This window comes from Podarcis pityusensis (assembly GCF_964106645.2).
Source record: "Podarcis pityusensis genome assembly, chromosome: 8".
NCBI lineage: Eukaryota > Metazoa > Chordata > Lepidosauria > Squamata > Lacertidae > Podarcis > Podarcis pityusensis.
Genome location: NC_138033.1, coordinates 326,677 through 341,458, shown reverse-complemented (window position 1 = coordinate 341,458; position 14,782 = coordinate 326,677). Strand labels below are relative to the sequence as shown.

The following is a 14,782-nucleotide window of genomic DNA, read 5'->3' as shown; positions in this document are numbered from 1 at the left end:
TACAAGGATTTTACCCCAGGAAATAAACTGCCACAGGGGCCGAATGAAACCGACGGGCGGGCCGGATCAGGCCCCGGAAAGGAACTTTGGACATGCCTGCCAGTCTCTTGAGGACTCACTGTTAAGACCCTGTTCAGGGAAGACAATCTTACTGGGCTACGAGGGATCGCTTAGTAGTAGTAGGAGTAGTAGTTACGCGCTGCCCCCCCCCCCGCGCCCCCTTGCCGTTGTCTCCCCTCCGCCTTCTTCCCGCGGGGATCCCCCCAGCAAACCCCGGCAGCAGGACCCGATGGCGCCGGACACGGGCCGGCAGCAGCCGGAGGGGCGCGGCCGCCCAGGTGCAGGTGCGCCGAGGGGCGTGGCTGGCCCCTCCCTCCCTTGTGACGTGGGGCGCGGCGATTGGCGGCCCGGGCGCGGGGCGGGGCTCACCTGCGGGGTCCGGGGGCGGCGGGCGCGACGTGCGCAGTTGGGGCTTCGCAGGCGGCCAGGATGGGGCGCAGCGCGGGGCTGATCCTGATGGCCGCGATGGTGCTGGGCGCCGCCGCCGAGGCGCTGCCAGGTGAGGGGGGGGATCACAGAAAGAAAGACCGGGGGGTCCTCTTTCTTTCTTTCTTTCTTTCTTTCTTTCTTTCTTTCTTTCTTTCTTTCTCTCTCTCTCTCTCTCTTTCTCTCTCTCCCTCCTGATTTGTTTTTTTGGGGGGGGGCGCCGTCAACTGCCGGCCTCCCCCCCCGGAAGGGGGCGGGGCTTCTCTTTGGGCCCCTCCCCCTCCCCGAGGGACAATGGCTGCCCGATCCCTTGTCTTTTTTGGGGGGGGGGTCCCATCCCTGGCCGGCCCTCCCTCCCTCCGCCCTGGTCCTCTATAGGGTCCGCTCGGGGGTGGCCCCATTGGGCTGGGAAGGGGAGCCCCCCGGGGGGAGGGAGGGGACAGGCGGGGCGCGGCTTCCCGGCGGCGCAGGTGAGCAGATTCCCCTCCCCCCCCGGAGGAGGAGGAGGAGGAGGAGGAGGAGGAGGAAGCGCTCTCTCTGCCCAGTGTGTTTGCCAAGCCCCCCCCCCGCGTGTGCCCCTTCTTCCTGGTTCAGTCCCTCGGTGCCAGGTGCGAATTCTGCGCGAGGCGTGGGAGGCGGGAGGGCTGGGAGGAGAGAGACCCCACTGGACAGGGGCCGGCCCCATAGAGGGGCTGTCTGGCTGGCTGGGGGGGGGGGTCTGTGCCAGGGGACTGAGCTGCCCCCCGCCCTCGCCCTGGGCTGCTCCAGGAGGCTGGCCTGCTGCCCAGATCGTGTTTGCTCTTCAAGTCGAGGAAGTTGTCTGTTTACAATCACCATCATCATAATTTATTATCTATACATCTGGCTGGGTTTGCCCCTCGTGGAGGGAGGAGCTGGGTCCCGAGCGTGGGAGCAAAAGCCGGATTGGCAGAGGCAGTGATGGCACAATGGGCCTGGTGTTGTGCCCCCTGGCACTCTTGCCAGTTTGGGCATTACCTGGGACAGGACACCTGTCTGCCTGCAGAACTCCTGGCTGCTTTTGTTTGATTTCCGGAAAGCTCTTTCCTGCCTGCCAGCCCGAGATGGGATTTTGAGGCTGTGCTCCCTGGACCCAAGGGGGCAAGATCACAGAAGTGGAGAGTTGCAAGGGACTCCAGAGGTCATCCAGTCCCACCCCCGCAGCACAAGGCTGCGCCTGGTCCAGAGAGCTCTTTGTTTTCTTAGCCAGGAGAGAGAAACCTCCCTTCCCTGCTTTGTGGGCCAAAGAAAACAGCCTTTCTGGGTCAGGTTCCCAGGCTGCCTCCTCCTCCTGAACTGGCCTGACCGGGTGCAGAGGGAACCTGATCTCCTGGGCTCCGCAGGGCTGGGCAGCCAGTCTCAAACTGGTTCAGCCTGTTTGTGGTGAGGTCACCGGAGCTGCTCTCCCTGAATCACCAGGCCGTGGGGCCCGTCTGGCTCGGAGTTCGCTCTCTGCCCCATGGAGGCCGGACATCCTGGTGGGGAGGGGGCATCCTTCCTATTATTATTATTATTATTATTATTATTATTATTATATTTAGTAAGTTTCCATTTTATTACATTTAAACAAATCCTTATAGTGCTCATTACATATTTGCTCAGTCGAGCTTCGACTGCCCCCCCATATGGTTGCCATAATTCATTATTACTTCACAGCATTTATACATTTTCCCATTTACGTTTCACTTAATCACAAATTTTAAAATAAATATTAAAAGGTACAAATCCTTCACGTTGCAAGTTTGTCTTCCAGCAACCCTGCTAGTGGGGTATTGGTTATTCCTTCCATGTCCCGCTCACCTTCCTTAAACCGGCAAAAGAGTAGAACAGGACTGCCCCCTTCTCTTAATTAAAAAATAAAAATAAATCACTTTTGTAATTTTTTTTTACAAAAACAAATCCGCAATAATAAAAAGGAAAAACTTTTACCATTTCCATATATGAGATTCTCTGAATCTCATGACTTATCCCCTGCATCTCATTACATTCTCCACATTTTTCATTCTGTAAATTGTCCATATTAGGGTTTTTTTTACCGTCCAGCCAGCGTTTTTATTTGATTACAATGGTCTCCTAAGTAAACTATAATTTCCCCCCATTTTTTTTTAAAGTCCTTATCTTCTTGATTCCTGAGTCTCCTAGTCAGTTTTGCCATTTCAGCATAGTTTGGTTTTTAAAAAATCTAATTCTTTCAACATAGAACAGCATCACACTGCACGGATAAATAGTGGAATATCCCATCCTAACCCAGAAGGTGATTCTAAGGCAATACATGCGAAATAACAGCTGAATGACGCAAATTCTTCTCCCCAAACTACTGTTTGTACAGAAGGCGATAAACAATTTTAAGTTAGCCGAAAAGGTTTTCTGCTGTGAAGGGTGTCCTCTGATTTTCATTCCTTGGCCTTGCCACTTGCATCATGAAGCTGTGAGATTCAGTCACAGAAGAGTCTTTGTGCTTCAGGCCTTGGGCCAATTTCATTTTATGATCTGATTTTTCCACAAGTGCTTTTTTATGGCCAGGCTTTGTTGGGCCAGTTTGCCAGAGAACTTGAGCTGTTCTTGTCTTCACCCGTAAGCGGCCTTGAATTCCTCTCGGGGGAAATGGCGGAGTACAAATAAATATGTCAGTAATAATCCTAAGAGACGCCCCCTAAATTCTTCCAGCATCTCCTAAGAAGAGGACTTATTAAAGTTTAAGCTGTTAAATTAATATTGTCTCCTTGGACGTTGAGAGACATTTTGCTCAGTAATTGCTTTTATTCGGATTCTTTCTCTCCTTCTACATCCCCTTCCTTTATGACAGACACGTCCAGCTCCCAAGAGACTGCGATCTACTCCCAGTATTAAAAAAATAGGCAGTTATCTACCCATTGTCCTTGCAAAGAGTTGTTGAGCTTTTGATAGGGGAGGGGAGAATGCAAAAAATTGCTCACAACAGTCCGCCGCCCTCCCTCCTCCCCCCCCCATTTGGCAGGGGGGCGGACATTCTTTTTAAAATTCTTTTTAAATTTTTTATTTTCAATGCAAAATTACAACTAAAATTACAAACATTGAATCCGAAATTAAACAGTACAAACAAGGGGGGGGGGGAGAACAGAACACAAAAGAAAAAAGAACAAAACAACAACAACAACCAAAAACACACATCTACAAATAAAACCATTCTAATCTAGTCATTACATACCTATCTGGTGGGGACATTAATTGTCCACTTCATTTAATCCTGAGATCAGTCAGGATCTACCTGTCGACGGGCTGAACATGTCTTCTCTCAGAGGGTGACCCAACTGAGCTGAGCCCCTGGGACAGCTGCCCGGCGTCTAGAAGGGAGATTTCTCCCAGATGTGGCCTCTGTGCAAAAGGACCCCCCGACTGCTTCGCATGGAGGGAGGAATTGACTCCTTTGCCCCCCCCCCCGGGCAGACTGGGGTTCCACCGTAGTCGAGGGCAGCTGTGCCTCTGCCCATGTGAAGAGTTTTGCCAGTGACTGGAGAAGGTGCTCTTGAGGTTGCTGCTGCTTTGCCACAAAGGGAGGAGGAGAGTTTTGCCTGGAGCCTCATCCTGGGGGCCGGGCTAAGGGAAGGCAGCCTGCGTATGCTCAGAGGCACACTTTCCCTCTCCTTGTGCCGCAGCAAAGCCTTGAACTCCGCACTCTCCCTTCTTTTATTGTTGAGCTTTTATCTTTTAATAGCTAGGAATGTTATGAAAACAAACACACTGTGAGCCTGAGAACAGATTAACTCCAAAGGGCCGCCCAGGTCCATATTTAGATCTACATTTAACTCCTAAGTTAGAGAGCAAGCAGAAAACTCCAGTAGCATAAACAGGAAGCAGATACTCTCTGGGTAGCTGTGCAAACTTGGCTTATCTGTGGGAGAAGCAAATGGGAATCGTCCGCCCCAAAATGTGCTTGACTCCTGTTTAAAAACAGCACCTTTCCTGTGGAGCCCGTGACTTTGGTTCATGGAGGGCTCCAGAAATGGGTGCCAGTTGGCCGATTGTGTTGGCTGTTGGGCGTCAGTTGGAGATGGGCAGCTGGAGCAGTCAGGGAAAGAGGGAAAGAGCAATATCTATCTATCTATCTATCTATCTATCTATCTATCTATCCATCCAGGGCTGGATTTACATATAAACTAAACAAGCTGTAGCTTAGGGCCCCACTCAGTTGGGGGCCAGAAAAATTTAGAGGGAATAAAAAACCCCTGGATGTACATTTCCAAAATATAGGATAAAAAAACAAATAAAATAAACCTACATACAGCAGCAGTGATTTGTGTTGTGTGGGCTCCTATTTGTTATGTGCAAATGGCTTTAGATGCCTCTTAGGTCCATAAATTACCATATAGTGTATATTCAACACCAAAAACCAGCGACAATTTGCTGTCGACAAGGGACAGCTGGACATATCAAGGGCCCCATTACCTTCAGCAGCTGAGGGCCTCATCAAACCTCAATCCGGCCCTGGGTGAGAGGGCTGGAGCAGGACCTGGGAGACCAGGATTCGAATCCCCGCTTCAGCCAGGAAGCTCACTGGGTTTAGCTGTATTTCCCCCCCCAAATGGGGAAGGGCCTGAAAGTTTTGGGAGCAGCTGCTATCGTATTTCTCGTAGCGACTCACTGGTTAAATATATCTGTCTATCTGGATTAGCAAAAAGCCTTTTATTCATTAAGTACAGTCTATCAGGAAAAGAACAGAGTCTTGTGTCGCCTTTGAGACCGATGGATTTATCATGCTGTGACCCCCCCCCCCTTGGGGCGCCAGGTCCCACGCTCATTTTCCCTTCGCCCCTCTAGGTGGGGCAGGGAGCCACCCCTCTGCCGGTCAGTGCAGGGAGCAAGGCGCACCAGTGGCCTGACTCTGCGGGAGGCAGCTTCTGGTGTGGGTGGGGGTCCCCCTTCCCCACGAAAGAGACCCAGGAAAAGCGGCTTTTCTCGCACGGCTGCGCCACCAGCTGTGCCATCATCCTGCAGCTCCGACTTTGTGACGTCGCCATCCAGGGCGAGAGCGTTTTCGGCCTGTGGTGGCAAACACCACAAATTCTCTGGTGGCCCTTTGGGCGCCAGAGGCGGAGCGGAGTTAATTGAAACCCCCGACCGCCTGGGAATGTTGGGCATTGGCGTCTCGCTTGATGCAATGGGGACATCCTCTCCCCTGCTCAGGAGCAGCTGCCAGCAGAGTCTGCACCTCTGGGCCTGGAGCTGCCATCTTCCCTAGCGGAGAGGGTGCAACTGCTTTGGAGCGCCCCCTGCCTGTGGGGTGCGCATCCTGCCTCCTCTCCCCGGTGCCTCATTTTGCTGCCGCGGGGTTGGAGTTGCGCCAAGTTCCTGGGCTGGAGAAGGAGGAAGTTTTTCTCCTTTCTTCACTTCGGCTGTTTCAAGGGCAGGTCGGCCAAAGCAGGTTGCACGGCAGGCAGCTGGCAGCGAAGAACACAAAAATTAAAAATTGCAGGTCTACTGGAGCGCCAGCAAATAAGACACTGCACTGAATCGCTGCGAGAATTATGATAGCAGCCGCTCCCGAAACTTTCAGGCCCTTCCCCATTTTGGGGGAGAAATAAAGCTGAACCCAGTGAGCTTCCTGGCTGAAGCGGGGATTCGAATCCTGGTCTCCCAGGTCCTGCTCCAGCGCCCTCAGCCTCCCCCCTCTCCTCTGGATATGTCCCCTCCTTGTCGCAATAGCCACTGAGCCTGCTGGCCCCTCTGCTTCCTTCCAGATGACTGCTACCTGCCCAAGGTGGTGGGACGCTGCCGGGCTGCCTTCCCCCGCTGGTGGTTCAACGCCTCCAGCCAGGCCTGCCAGGAGTTCATCTACGGCGGCTGCCGGGGAAACGCCAACAATTTTGTCTCGGCCGACAAGTGTCGCCAGATCTGCGCTGCAGGTGAGTGGGGGGTGGGGGTGTTCCGGCACAGTGAATCGTCTGACTTTACAGAATTGCATTAATTTTTTTAAATAAATTTTTTTTAAAGTTTTGCATGACATTTAAATTCAAACACACCAGTCACCTCCTGTCCCTTGACTTCCCTCTGCCCTTCCATGGTTACCATTATCAACCCAATTTTCCATCTGCTTCTCTTATTTGCTCTAGGAATGTTATCCATTTTTCCATTTATTTTATTTTTGTATATTACAAGCATTACTCTGATCCTGCCAAAGTTTTTAGTTGTTTACAACTAAAATTAATTGTATTAATTGTTATATGTGTATATATAATTAGATTTCTTACCCACTGGCCACCAAAAGGTCCCAGGGCAGGTTGCAACGATATAAGCACAAATGAAAACAGCTGCAAATCATGAAACAAGGGGTTTAAAAATCAATTTGCAACAATCCGTATGTAAAAATGTACAAACATTTAAAAACAATTCCACCAATAAAAACAATTTAAACCAGGCTTCTTCAACCACGGCCCTCCAGATGTTTTGGGTCTACAACTCCCATGATCCCTAGCTAGCAGGACCAGTGGTCAGGGATGATGGGAATTGTAGTCCCAAAACATCTGGAGGGCTGAGGTTGAGGAAGCCTAGTTTAAAAAATGGGTGCAATGGTTGTTTGCTTTATAAGCTGCTGTTTGTTATTACAGATTTTTTTTAACGCTAATATGAGCCGCTTAAACTCAACATTTGTTGTTGGGAAAGTGGAATACAAATATAAAATCTGAAATGGGGAGTCAGCGGAGGCTGTTTAGGTCAGCACCAACACTTTGAATTGTGCTCGGAAACGTCCTGGGAGCCAGTGTAGGTCTTTCAAGACCGGTGTTATATGGTCTCAGCAGCTGCTCCTAGTCACCAGTCTAGCTGCCACGTTCTGGATTAATTGCAGTTTCCGGGTCACCTTCAAAGGTAGCCCCACGAAGAGCGCATTGCAGTAGTCCAAGCGGGAGATAACCAGAGCATGCACCACTCTGGCCAGACAGTCCGCGGGCAGGGAGGGTGCGTGGTGCTAGGAGACAGCTGACATTGAATTGACCCATGCCAGATAGATAGACAGACAGACAGACAGATACACTTTTTATTCTGTTAATGTTTAATTGTTTCATCCTTATGGTTCCACTTTATCTGTAAGCCGTGTTGAGTCCCTGCTGGAGACAAAGGCAGGATAGGGATAAAGGCGGGATATACCGTATTTTCCCATGTATAAGACGCCCCTATTTTGGGGGACTCAAAATTAAGAAAATTTCCACTCTACACTATCCATGTATAAGATGGCCCCCAATTTTCAACATTATTTTATCAGAAAAAAACCTAGTCTTATACACGGAAAAGTACAGTAAATAAATACAACCACAACAACCGCGATGATTTGCAAGCCCCCAGGTGGACTGGAGGTCCATTAGAGATCCCCGTTCAGGCAAGACCCAAATGAAATGGAAGATGTTTCTTCCAAAGTCTGCCAGGCACCTCTGATGAGGTGGACTTTCTGGCATCATAATAATAATAATAATTATTATTATTATTATTATTCTGGCCAATAAATAAATAAATAAATAAATAAATAAATAAATATTTCTACCCCGCCCATCTGGCTAGGTTTCCCCAGCCATTATTGTATTAAAAATACAATAAAACATCACACATTAAAAACGGCTGCCTTCAGATGTCTTCTAAAAGTCAGATCGTTGCCTATTTCCTTGACATCTAATGGAAGGGCATTCCGCAGGGCAGGCGCCACTACCGAAAAGGCCCTGCCTGGTTCCCTGCAACCTCACTTCTTGCAGGGAGGGGACCGCCAGAAGGCCCTCAGGAGCGGGTCCCCAGTGTCCGGGGTGGAGACGCTCCTTCAGCCTCTCTTGCTTTTCACACATTGGAAGGAGAACATACTCTACGTCTCCCTCTTGCCAACCCCAGGAGCTTGAAAAGATGACCTTCCCCTTTGCTGAAGAGCTGCTTTGTCCTGGTAGTCTCCCCCCGGGCTCAGGGCCCACCTTGGGGGGTCTTGGCTGCGACCCGCTGACACTCACTCTCCCTTGGCTTTCAGATGGCGGCCGGGGGGGCACAGAGGGAGAAGCAGCAGCACCCACCAGCAAGGGTAAGGATATGGGTGAGAAGGTCTTGGGGGAGGGGGGGCGGAGGCTGCCTTCCCCCAGGGCCTGGGAGGGAGCTCTGTGCCCGGCCCCTCCTTGTACAGGGAGACTCATGGCACCTTGCCCCCCGAGAATGGGTGGCCTTCCTCGCAGGGGCGTCCAGGAGTTTTCCAAAGGGTCCAGTGTGGGCTCTGAACTCTGGAGGAAGGGAAAGGAGTTTGTTAGCCGCTTTGAGACTCCTTAATGAGAGGGATGCGGGTGGTGCTGAGGGTTAAACCACTGAGCCTCTTTGGCTTGCCAATCAGAAGGTCGGCGGTTCGAATCCCCACTACAGGGTGAGCTCCCGTTTCTCGGTCCCTGCTCCTGCCCACCTAGCAGTTCGAAAGCACGTCAAACTGCAAGTAGATCAATAGGTACCGCTCTGGCAGGAAGGTAAACAGTGTTTCCGTGCGCTGCTCTGGTTCGCCAGAAGCGGCTTAGTCCTGCTGGCCACATGACCCGGAAGCTGTACTCCGGCTCCCTCGGCCAATAAAGCAAGATGAGCGCCGCAACCCCAGAGTCGGCCACGACTGGACCTAATGGTCGGGTCCCTTTACCCCTTTACCTAAGGGGAGTGAAAGTTGGGATACCAAGTCCAAACTCTTCTTCTTCTTCTTCTGGAATGACTTTCTCTGCCTTCCCTTCCTGACAGCCGCATCCGGATCCGGCCACCGCCGTCTGCCAGGAGACGACCGAAAGGGCTTCCAAGGTAACTGGGTGGGGCGGGGTGGCAGCCGAAGGGGGAGAGGTGACTCCAGCCCCCCACCAGTTCTGACCTCTCTCCAAGGGCACCTCTGAGTCTCATTTTCTTTCCCCCCCCTCCAGAGTTTTGCGCTGCCCCCCCAGAGGTTGGGCGCTGCCGCGGAGCCTTCCCTCGTTGGCACTTTGACCTGGAGACCCGTACCTGCAAGATGTTCATTTTTGGCGGCTGCGGGGGCAACAAGAACAACTATGACTACGAGGAGCACTGTCTGCAGTGCGCCAGAGACGGGGGTAAGAAGGGGCAGGCTGGGCACCCAGGCCAGACCCCCCCCCCAAGGGCTCACATCCTTGCCCAGGGTGGAAGGGCAGATTCCCCCCTCTCCAAAATCCAAGGAGATTTGGAAAAGTTCCAGAGACTCTTCACTCCCTTCTCTTTAAAACTTTTATTGATTTGTTAGCCAAGGAAAAAAAGGGTAAACTTAACAAAATGAGAGAAAAGGGAACTGAAAATTTAAACCACGGAAGCATCACGTCATGGAGGGACAAAAGGGCGCAGATCCAGCACTGCTCCAGAGTATATTCCCTTAGTAAAGAGTAAAGATTTATAGAAATAAAAGCCTTCTCCGCCTGGGAGTCTCATCCTAAAGGAGATTAGAGGTTCTCCATCGTCTCAGGTGAGCCAGGTGCTTGTCCTGGTGGCTCTGAATGCGCCGCCGTGTTTGTCGAAGGCGTATCTTGTCATGCCTTGTCACAGAGCAAGAAAACCGGTCGTTCAGGCTCTGCCCTCTCGATCCTATTAGTTCCAGGAGGGCCATTTGCCAAAGCCTTGAATGTGGGCCGTCCCGTTTTTTAAGACTCAAGGTTTCCTGGATTTGGCAACAGGGGCCCCCGGCTGCTGCTTCGAGCTCCTTCCTTCGCTCCTCCCCTCCAGAGACCTGCCAGGAAGGCCCCGATCCTGTCCTCACCAGGCCTCCATTTGGGCTGGGCTCTGAGGACTCACAACTCCCCTTGGCTTCTCCTGCTGGAGCATGGAGTGATGGATTGAATTTATATACCGCTCTGTACCAGAGGGCTCAGGGCAGTTCACGGGAAAGATCACAATAAATCAAAATAAGAACAATAGCCCAATAACACCCCCCCCCCAAAAAAGAGCCACATTTTAAAAGGGTATGGGATGTCGATTAGGTCAGCCAAAGGACTGGTTAAAAAGGAACGTTTCTGCCAGGTGCCTAAAGGTGTATATTGAAGGCACCAGGTGAACTTCCATAGGGAAAGCATTCCACAGATGGGGAGCCACTTCAGAGAAGGCCCTGTTCTTGTGTTGCCACCCCTGAACCTCTCAAGGAGGAGGCACACGAAGAAGGGCCTCAGAAGATGATCTCAGGGTCCAGGTAGGCCCATATGGAAAGAGGTGGTCCTGGAGGTATTGCGGTCCTGAGCCATTTAAGGCTTCAGAGGTCAAAACCAGCCCAGGGCAGGGAGGCAGTGGGTGTTGCCCAGCCCCTTCTCACCCGCTGCCCTTTGTCCTGGAGGAGAGGGCTCTGCGTGGCTCCTGGGCACAAGGGCCCTGCTCTGCCCCACAGCCAGAGGAAGGGATGCTTCTGAATGCCAGTCGCTGGAAACTCCAGGAGGGGAGAGCGTTGCTCTGGTGCCCGGGTCCTGCTTTGGGGTTCCCTGTTGGAGCACCCAGTGTTTCCCCCTTGGGTCTGATCCAGCCGCAGGGCTCCCCTTGCATTCTGACACGTCTCCCCACTTTTCAGAGTTAACGGAAGAGCCCTTGGAACCCCAGCAGCACGGCCACCTCTTCCCGGACCCCATGATCCACTCCACCAGAGGTAGGTGCCGGGGGGGTGGGGGGGGAGGGGGTCGCAGTGCCAGGCCTCTGACTCTCCATGAGGAGGCCAGGGGCTGGAGTGCTTGTCGTTTAAACTCTACTCAATAGTGCTCCAGAGCAGAACTCTGACATATAGTTGGCCTTGGTGAAGATTTGACATTTTCTTCCCCAAAAAAGTTTTTGATTTGAGTTTCTACTGAAATGAGGCTGCATTTTAATGTTGTATTTTAATCTTGTTTTTAAAGTTGTATTTTAATCAATTGTTTTTATACTTGGTGTTAGCCGCCCTGAGCCCAGTCTTGGCTGGGGAGGGCGGGGCATAAATACTACTACTACTAATGATAATAATAATTATATAGTTAGCAGAGTAGAAACTTAAACACGTTGCAGGATTCCCCAAAAGTAGACCAGAGGCAGTTCTATTTCAGCCAGCAGAGCTTTACTGCTACTGAAGGCAAAGGAGCGTAATGGTCACAAATCCAAAACATTCAGGGTTGGCTATAAGAAATCCACTTGCAGCAGACTTAACTTAAACTTGCCATAACTTAGAATAAGACTAAACCTTAAGCATACAATGTACAGAACAGCAGAAGGAAAAGAGACAGAAAGAGAAAGAGGAACCTAGACTCCTCCTGGCCTAACCATTATAGTTTGCACGACCTTGACTGAAAGACATAACAGGACCAGTTTTAAACCAGCTGTATTCCGTTTCTGAAGGAATAACCCAAACATCAGGAGCTTTCTGCTTGCCTCTTTCAAACAGAGAAGCTTCCAGAACCCTCTTGAATTAATAAGAATAGGAAAGACCTCGACACATCAAATCAAGACTTTCTGCACTAAGAAATGCAAAGGGACAGTGTTTGGGGGAGCCTCTGAAACCCAGAGGAGATTTGCCAGGGGGGCTGGCGAAGCCTTTTCCCTCGGGTCTGTCGCTTGGGGGCATCTGCTCCTACCCCCCCCCCAGCTGGCAGGTTTCCTGGCTCCGCCTCCAGCCTCTCCCTGGAGCTTCCCATTTGGGGAAGTGGCCGTAAGGGGGCCCCAGTCCGAAGGGCGTCCCCAAAGGCAGGAATCGCCATCTCGGCTCCTGGCCGTGGCTGGAGAAGAGGCAACATCTCTTGGTTTCTCCTCCTGGGGGCCAAGAAGTCTCGGCTGCAACCAGTCATAGATGTGTTCTCTGATCTCTTCAAATTCCTCGAACTTTAATCTGTTTCTGTTACTAGATCTCTATATGTAGGCCATTTCCCTATTTATTTGTTTTATTGAGGTTGCTTCTATTGGAGACAACCGCCATGGGGTTTTTTGTTCTAATTAATCTTTATGTTCCCTCCCACGCTTTGAATAGTGATATCCTGATTATATGGTTATGAAATCCTTTGTGTATTTTCCCTTTGTTATACCACAAATAAGCATGTCCTTCCAGATCTAACAGATCTGCATTTTCTAACTTAATCCAGTCTCGGATCCAGGTAACGCAGGCAGCTTCATAATAACTTCCCCTGACACTTTAACCCTTTCCCCTCCGCAGCGGTGGTGCTGGCGGTGCTTCTGGCCCTGATGGCGGCTGCCCTGCTGGGCTCCATGGTGCTCTTCCTGGTCAAGATCTGCCGGAAGAACCCGCAGCTGAGCCTGGGGCCGGTGTGGAGCACCCTGGACGACAAGGAGTACCTGATGAGCAACGCCTACACCCTCTGAGCCCCAGGGGCAGGCGGGCTCCCTCTGGCCGGCTGGGGCTCCAGCTGCATGTAAATAATGGAGGCGAGGGGCTCTCCCCCCGCCCTACCCGCCCCCTCTCTGGGGCCAGCTTTGTAGAACACGCTTGGATCATAAATCTCTCCCAGGGAGGGGTCTCCTTTCTCATGACACTGGTTGTCTCTCCAAGTTTGCTCGCCCCTTCTCTTCTAAGCACAGCTGCCGGGAGCAGGAACACGGTCGGGGGGCGGGGAAGGGCTATATCTGGGGCCCCACCTCCCTGGAAAGGTTACTTGGAGCATGGGGGAGGCCTGCGTCCCAAACATGGAAGGGAAGGGCACCTGGGCGAATGCAAGAGTCAAGATACACGGCCTGCCCCTCTCCCCCCATTTATCACAGCCGCCCTCCTCAATGCCAGTGCAAGTTGGAGGGGCACCTCCCCAGCCTTGGGATCCGCTGCCGTTCCCAGATTCCCGTGGGTCTGGTCTGTGGGAGATGCTCAACGCAGGTGGTGAAGCCCAGTTGTTACAGCAGGTGGTTTTTTTTTTTGGGTTGGCACAATGCTGGAGTCCCTGACTCCATGAAGCTGTGACTCCTCACTGCAGGGTAGAGATGTGAAGGTAGAGAGGGAGAAATTGGCGAGGCGGGGGCCCTCTTCTCCCCCCCCCCATGGTACGAAATTTTGCTTTGTAGGGCAGGGAGCAAAGCGTCTCCCACTGAATGTTCATTCCCCTGCCCCAGTCTTCACAGCGCTGCTCCTGAGAGTTGGGGGGGGGGGTCAAAGTCTCTGTGGGGTCAGGAATGCCCTGCCTCTGCCTGGGCGCGGTCTTTGCCTCAGGGAGCGGCCTGTGTTTTTGCGGACTTTGCCGTCTGTTTTATGGCCTCTTGCTGCGAGGGGGTGGGAAGGGACGGCGGCTGCTGTTTCTGCTTCCAGGGAGACTCCAGCCATTTCTCACACCCCAGACAGACCCCCCCCCCCGGGTGTCCCTGAGCCCCACAAGCCAAGTCTGGCCACAGGTGCTCTGCTTGCCCAAAGGGGGCGGGCCCTGGCCCTGCTCTCCGCAGAAAGACACTCCCCAGGCAGGCAGGATGACCCCCCCTTCAAGGCCCGCTTTGCTTTGGCCCCTTCCGCTCCTCCCTGAGCTGCTCCTGCCTTGTGCAAGGTTTCTGTTTTCCGTGTGTGTCCAACTCTGCTGGCTACTCCCTTTTGTTTTGGATCAGTTGAAGTGCGTTCTAGTTCCACGTTTGCCGGAGAGGCCTTTCCTCTCTGCCTGAGCTGCTGCCGCAGCCGCCTTCCCTTCCTTCCACCTGCAGCTTCCCCATCCCTCCCTCCATCCTGGCCCCTTTCCTGGCCTTCACAGGTGTGCTTTCCAGGTGTCCCTGCCAGAGTCATTGCAGCAGGAGGAGCTTCAGGAGGAAAAAAAAGGGAGGCAGGTTTTCAGTTTGGTCCAAGTCCTCCTCTGTGGCCTTGAAATCACCTTGTGCTTCTGGGACTGGCTGCCCTGAACATGTCTGCATCTTCCTGATCTTTCAGGGACCATCAGGCTCCAGCTGCAGGGCTGGCCGGCGGGAGGAACAGGCAGGCCACTTACATCATGGCGCCTGCCTTCCTGCCTGCCTGGGTCCTCCCTGGGAGCTGAGGCTGCTGGACCTCCTCCTCTGGAGAAAACAAGGAACTGACTCCCGCTTATTCCCCCCTCCCCTTGATGGGCAACCAGGGCGCCTCCGTCTGAGCAAAATCCGACTTGTGTGTAGCATTCAGCGGGTTTTTATACTTTTTTAAAAAATTGAAACTTGATTGCACCGAATCTTTTGGAATTGTTCTTTTAATTGCCTTTTTAAATCTGGAAGGTCTTTGAATAAAACAGATCAAACTCTTGCCGTGGTTTGAGCCGTCTTGTGCTGGACAGCCGGTGCGTGCGTGCGTGTGTGTGTGTGCGTGTGTGTGTGCAGCTTTCAGGGGGGGACCCCTGGCTCTTGAGAGGGAAGG

The 14,782-nt window shown here is 52.3% G+C and overlaps 1 protein-coding gene across 1 annotated transcript; it reads left to right on the top strand.

Annotated features, from left to right (window-relative positions):
* Positions 1–437: 437 nt before the first annotated feature.
* On the top strand, positions 438–14,671 carry SPINT2 (serine peptidase inhibitor, Kunitz type 2). Its single transcript, XM_081019297.1, has 7 exons — positions 438–559; positions 6,222–6,386; positions 8,483–8,533; positions 9,220–9,276; positions 9,393–9,560; positions 11,030–11,104; positions 12,629–14,671. The coding sequence occupies exons 1-7, from the start codon at positions 490–492 to the stop codon at positions 12,793–12,795; spliced, it is 753 nt and encodes a 250-aa protein (XP_080875423.1). The 5' UTR covers positions 438–489; the 3' UTR covers positions 12,796–14,671.
* Positions 14,672–14,782: the final 111 nt, after the last annotated feature.

Excerpts from the sequence above, each read along its gene's own strand:
- SPINT2 (XM_081019297.1), top strand. The coding sequence starts at position 490 with ATGGGGCGCAGCGCGGGGCTGATCCTGATGGCCGCGATGGTGCTGGGC. Across the intron at positions 560-6,221 it reads CGCCGCCGAGGCGCTGCCAG|ATGACTGCTACCTGCCCAAG; the intron begins GTGAGGGGGGGG and ends GCTTCCTTCCAG. Across the intron at positions 6,387-8,482 it reads TCGCCAGATCTGCGCTGCAG|ATGGCGGCCGGGGGGGCACA; the intron begins GTGAGTGGGGGG and ends CTTGGCTTTCAG.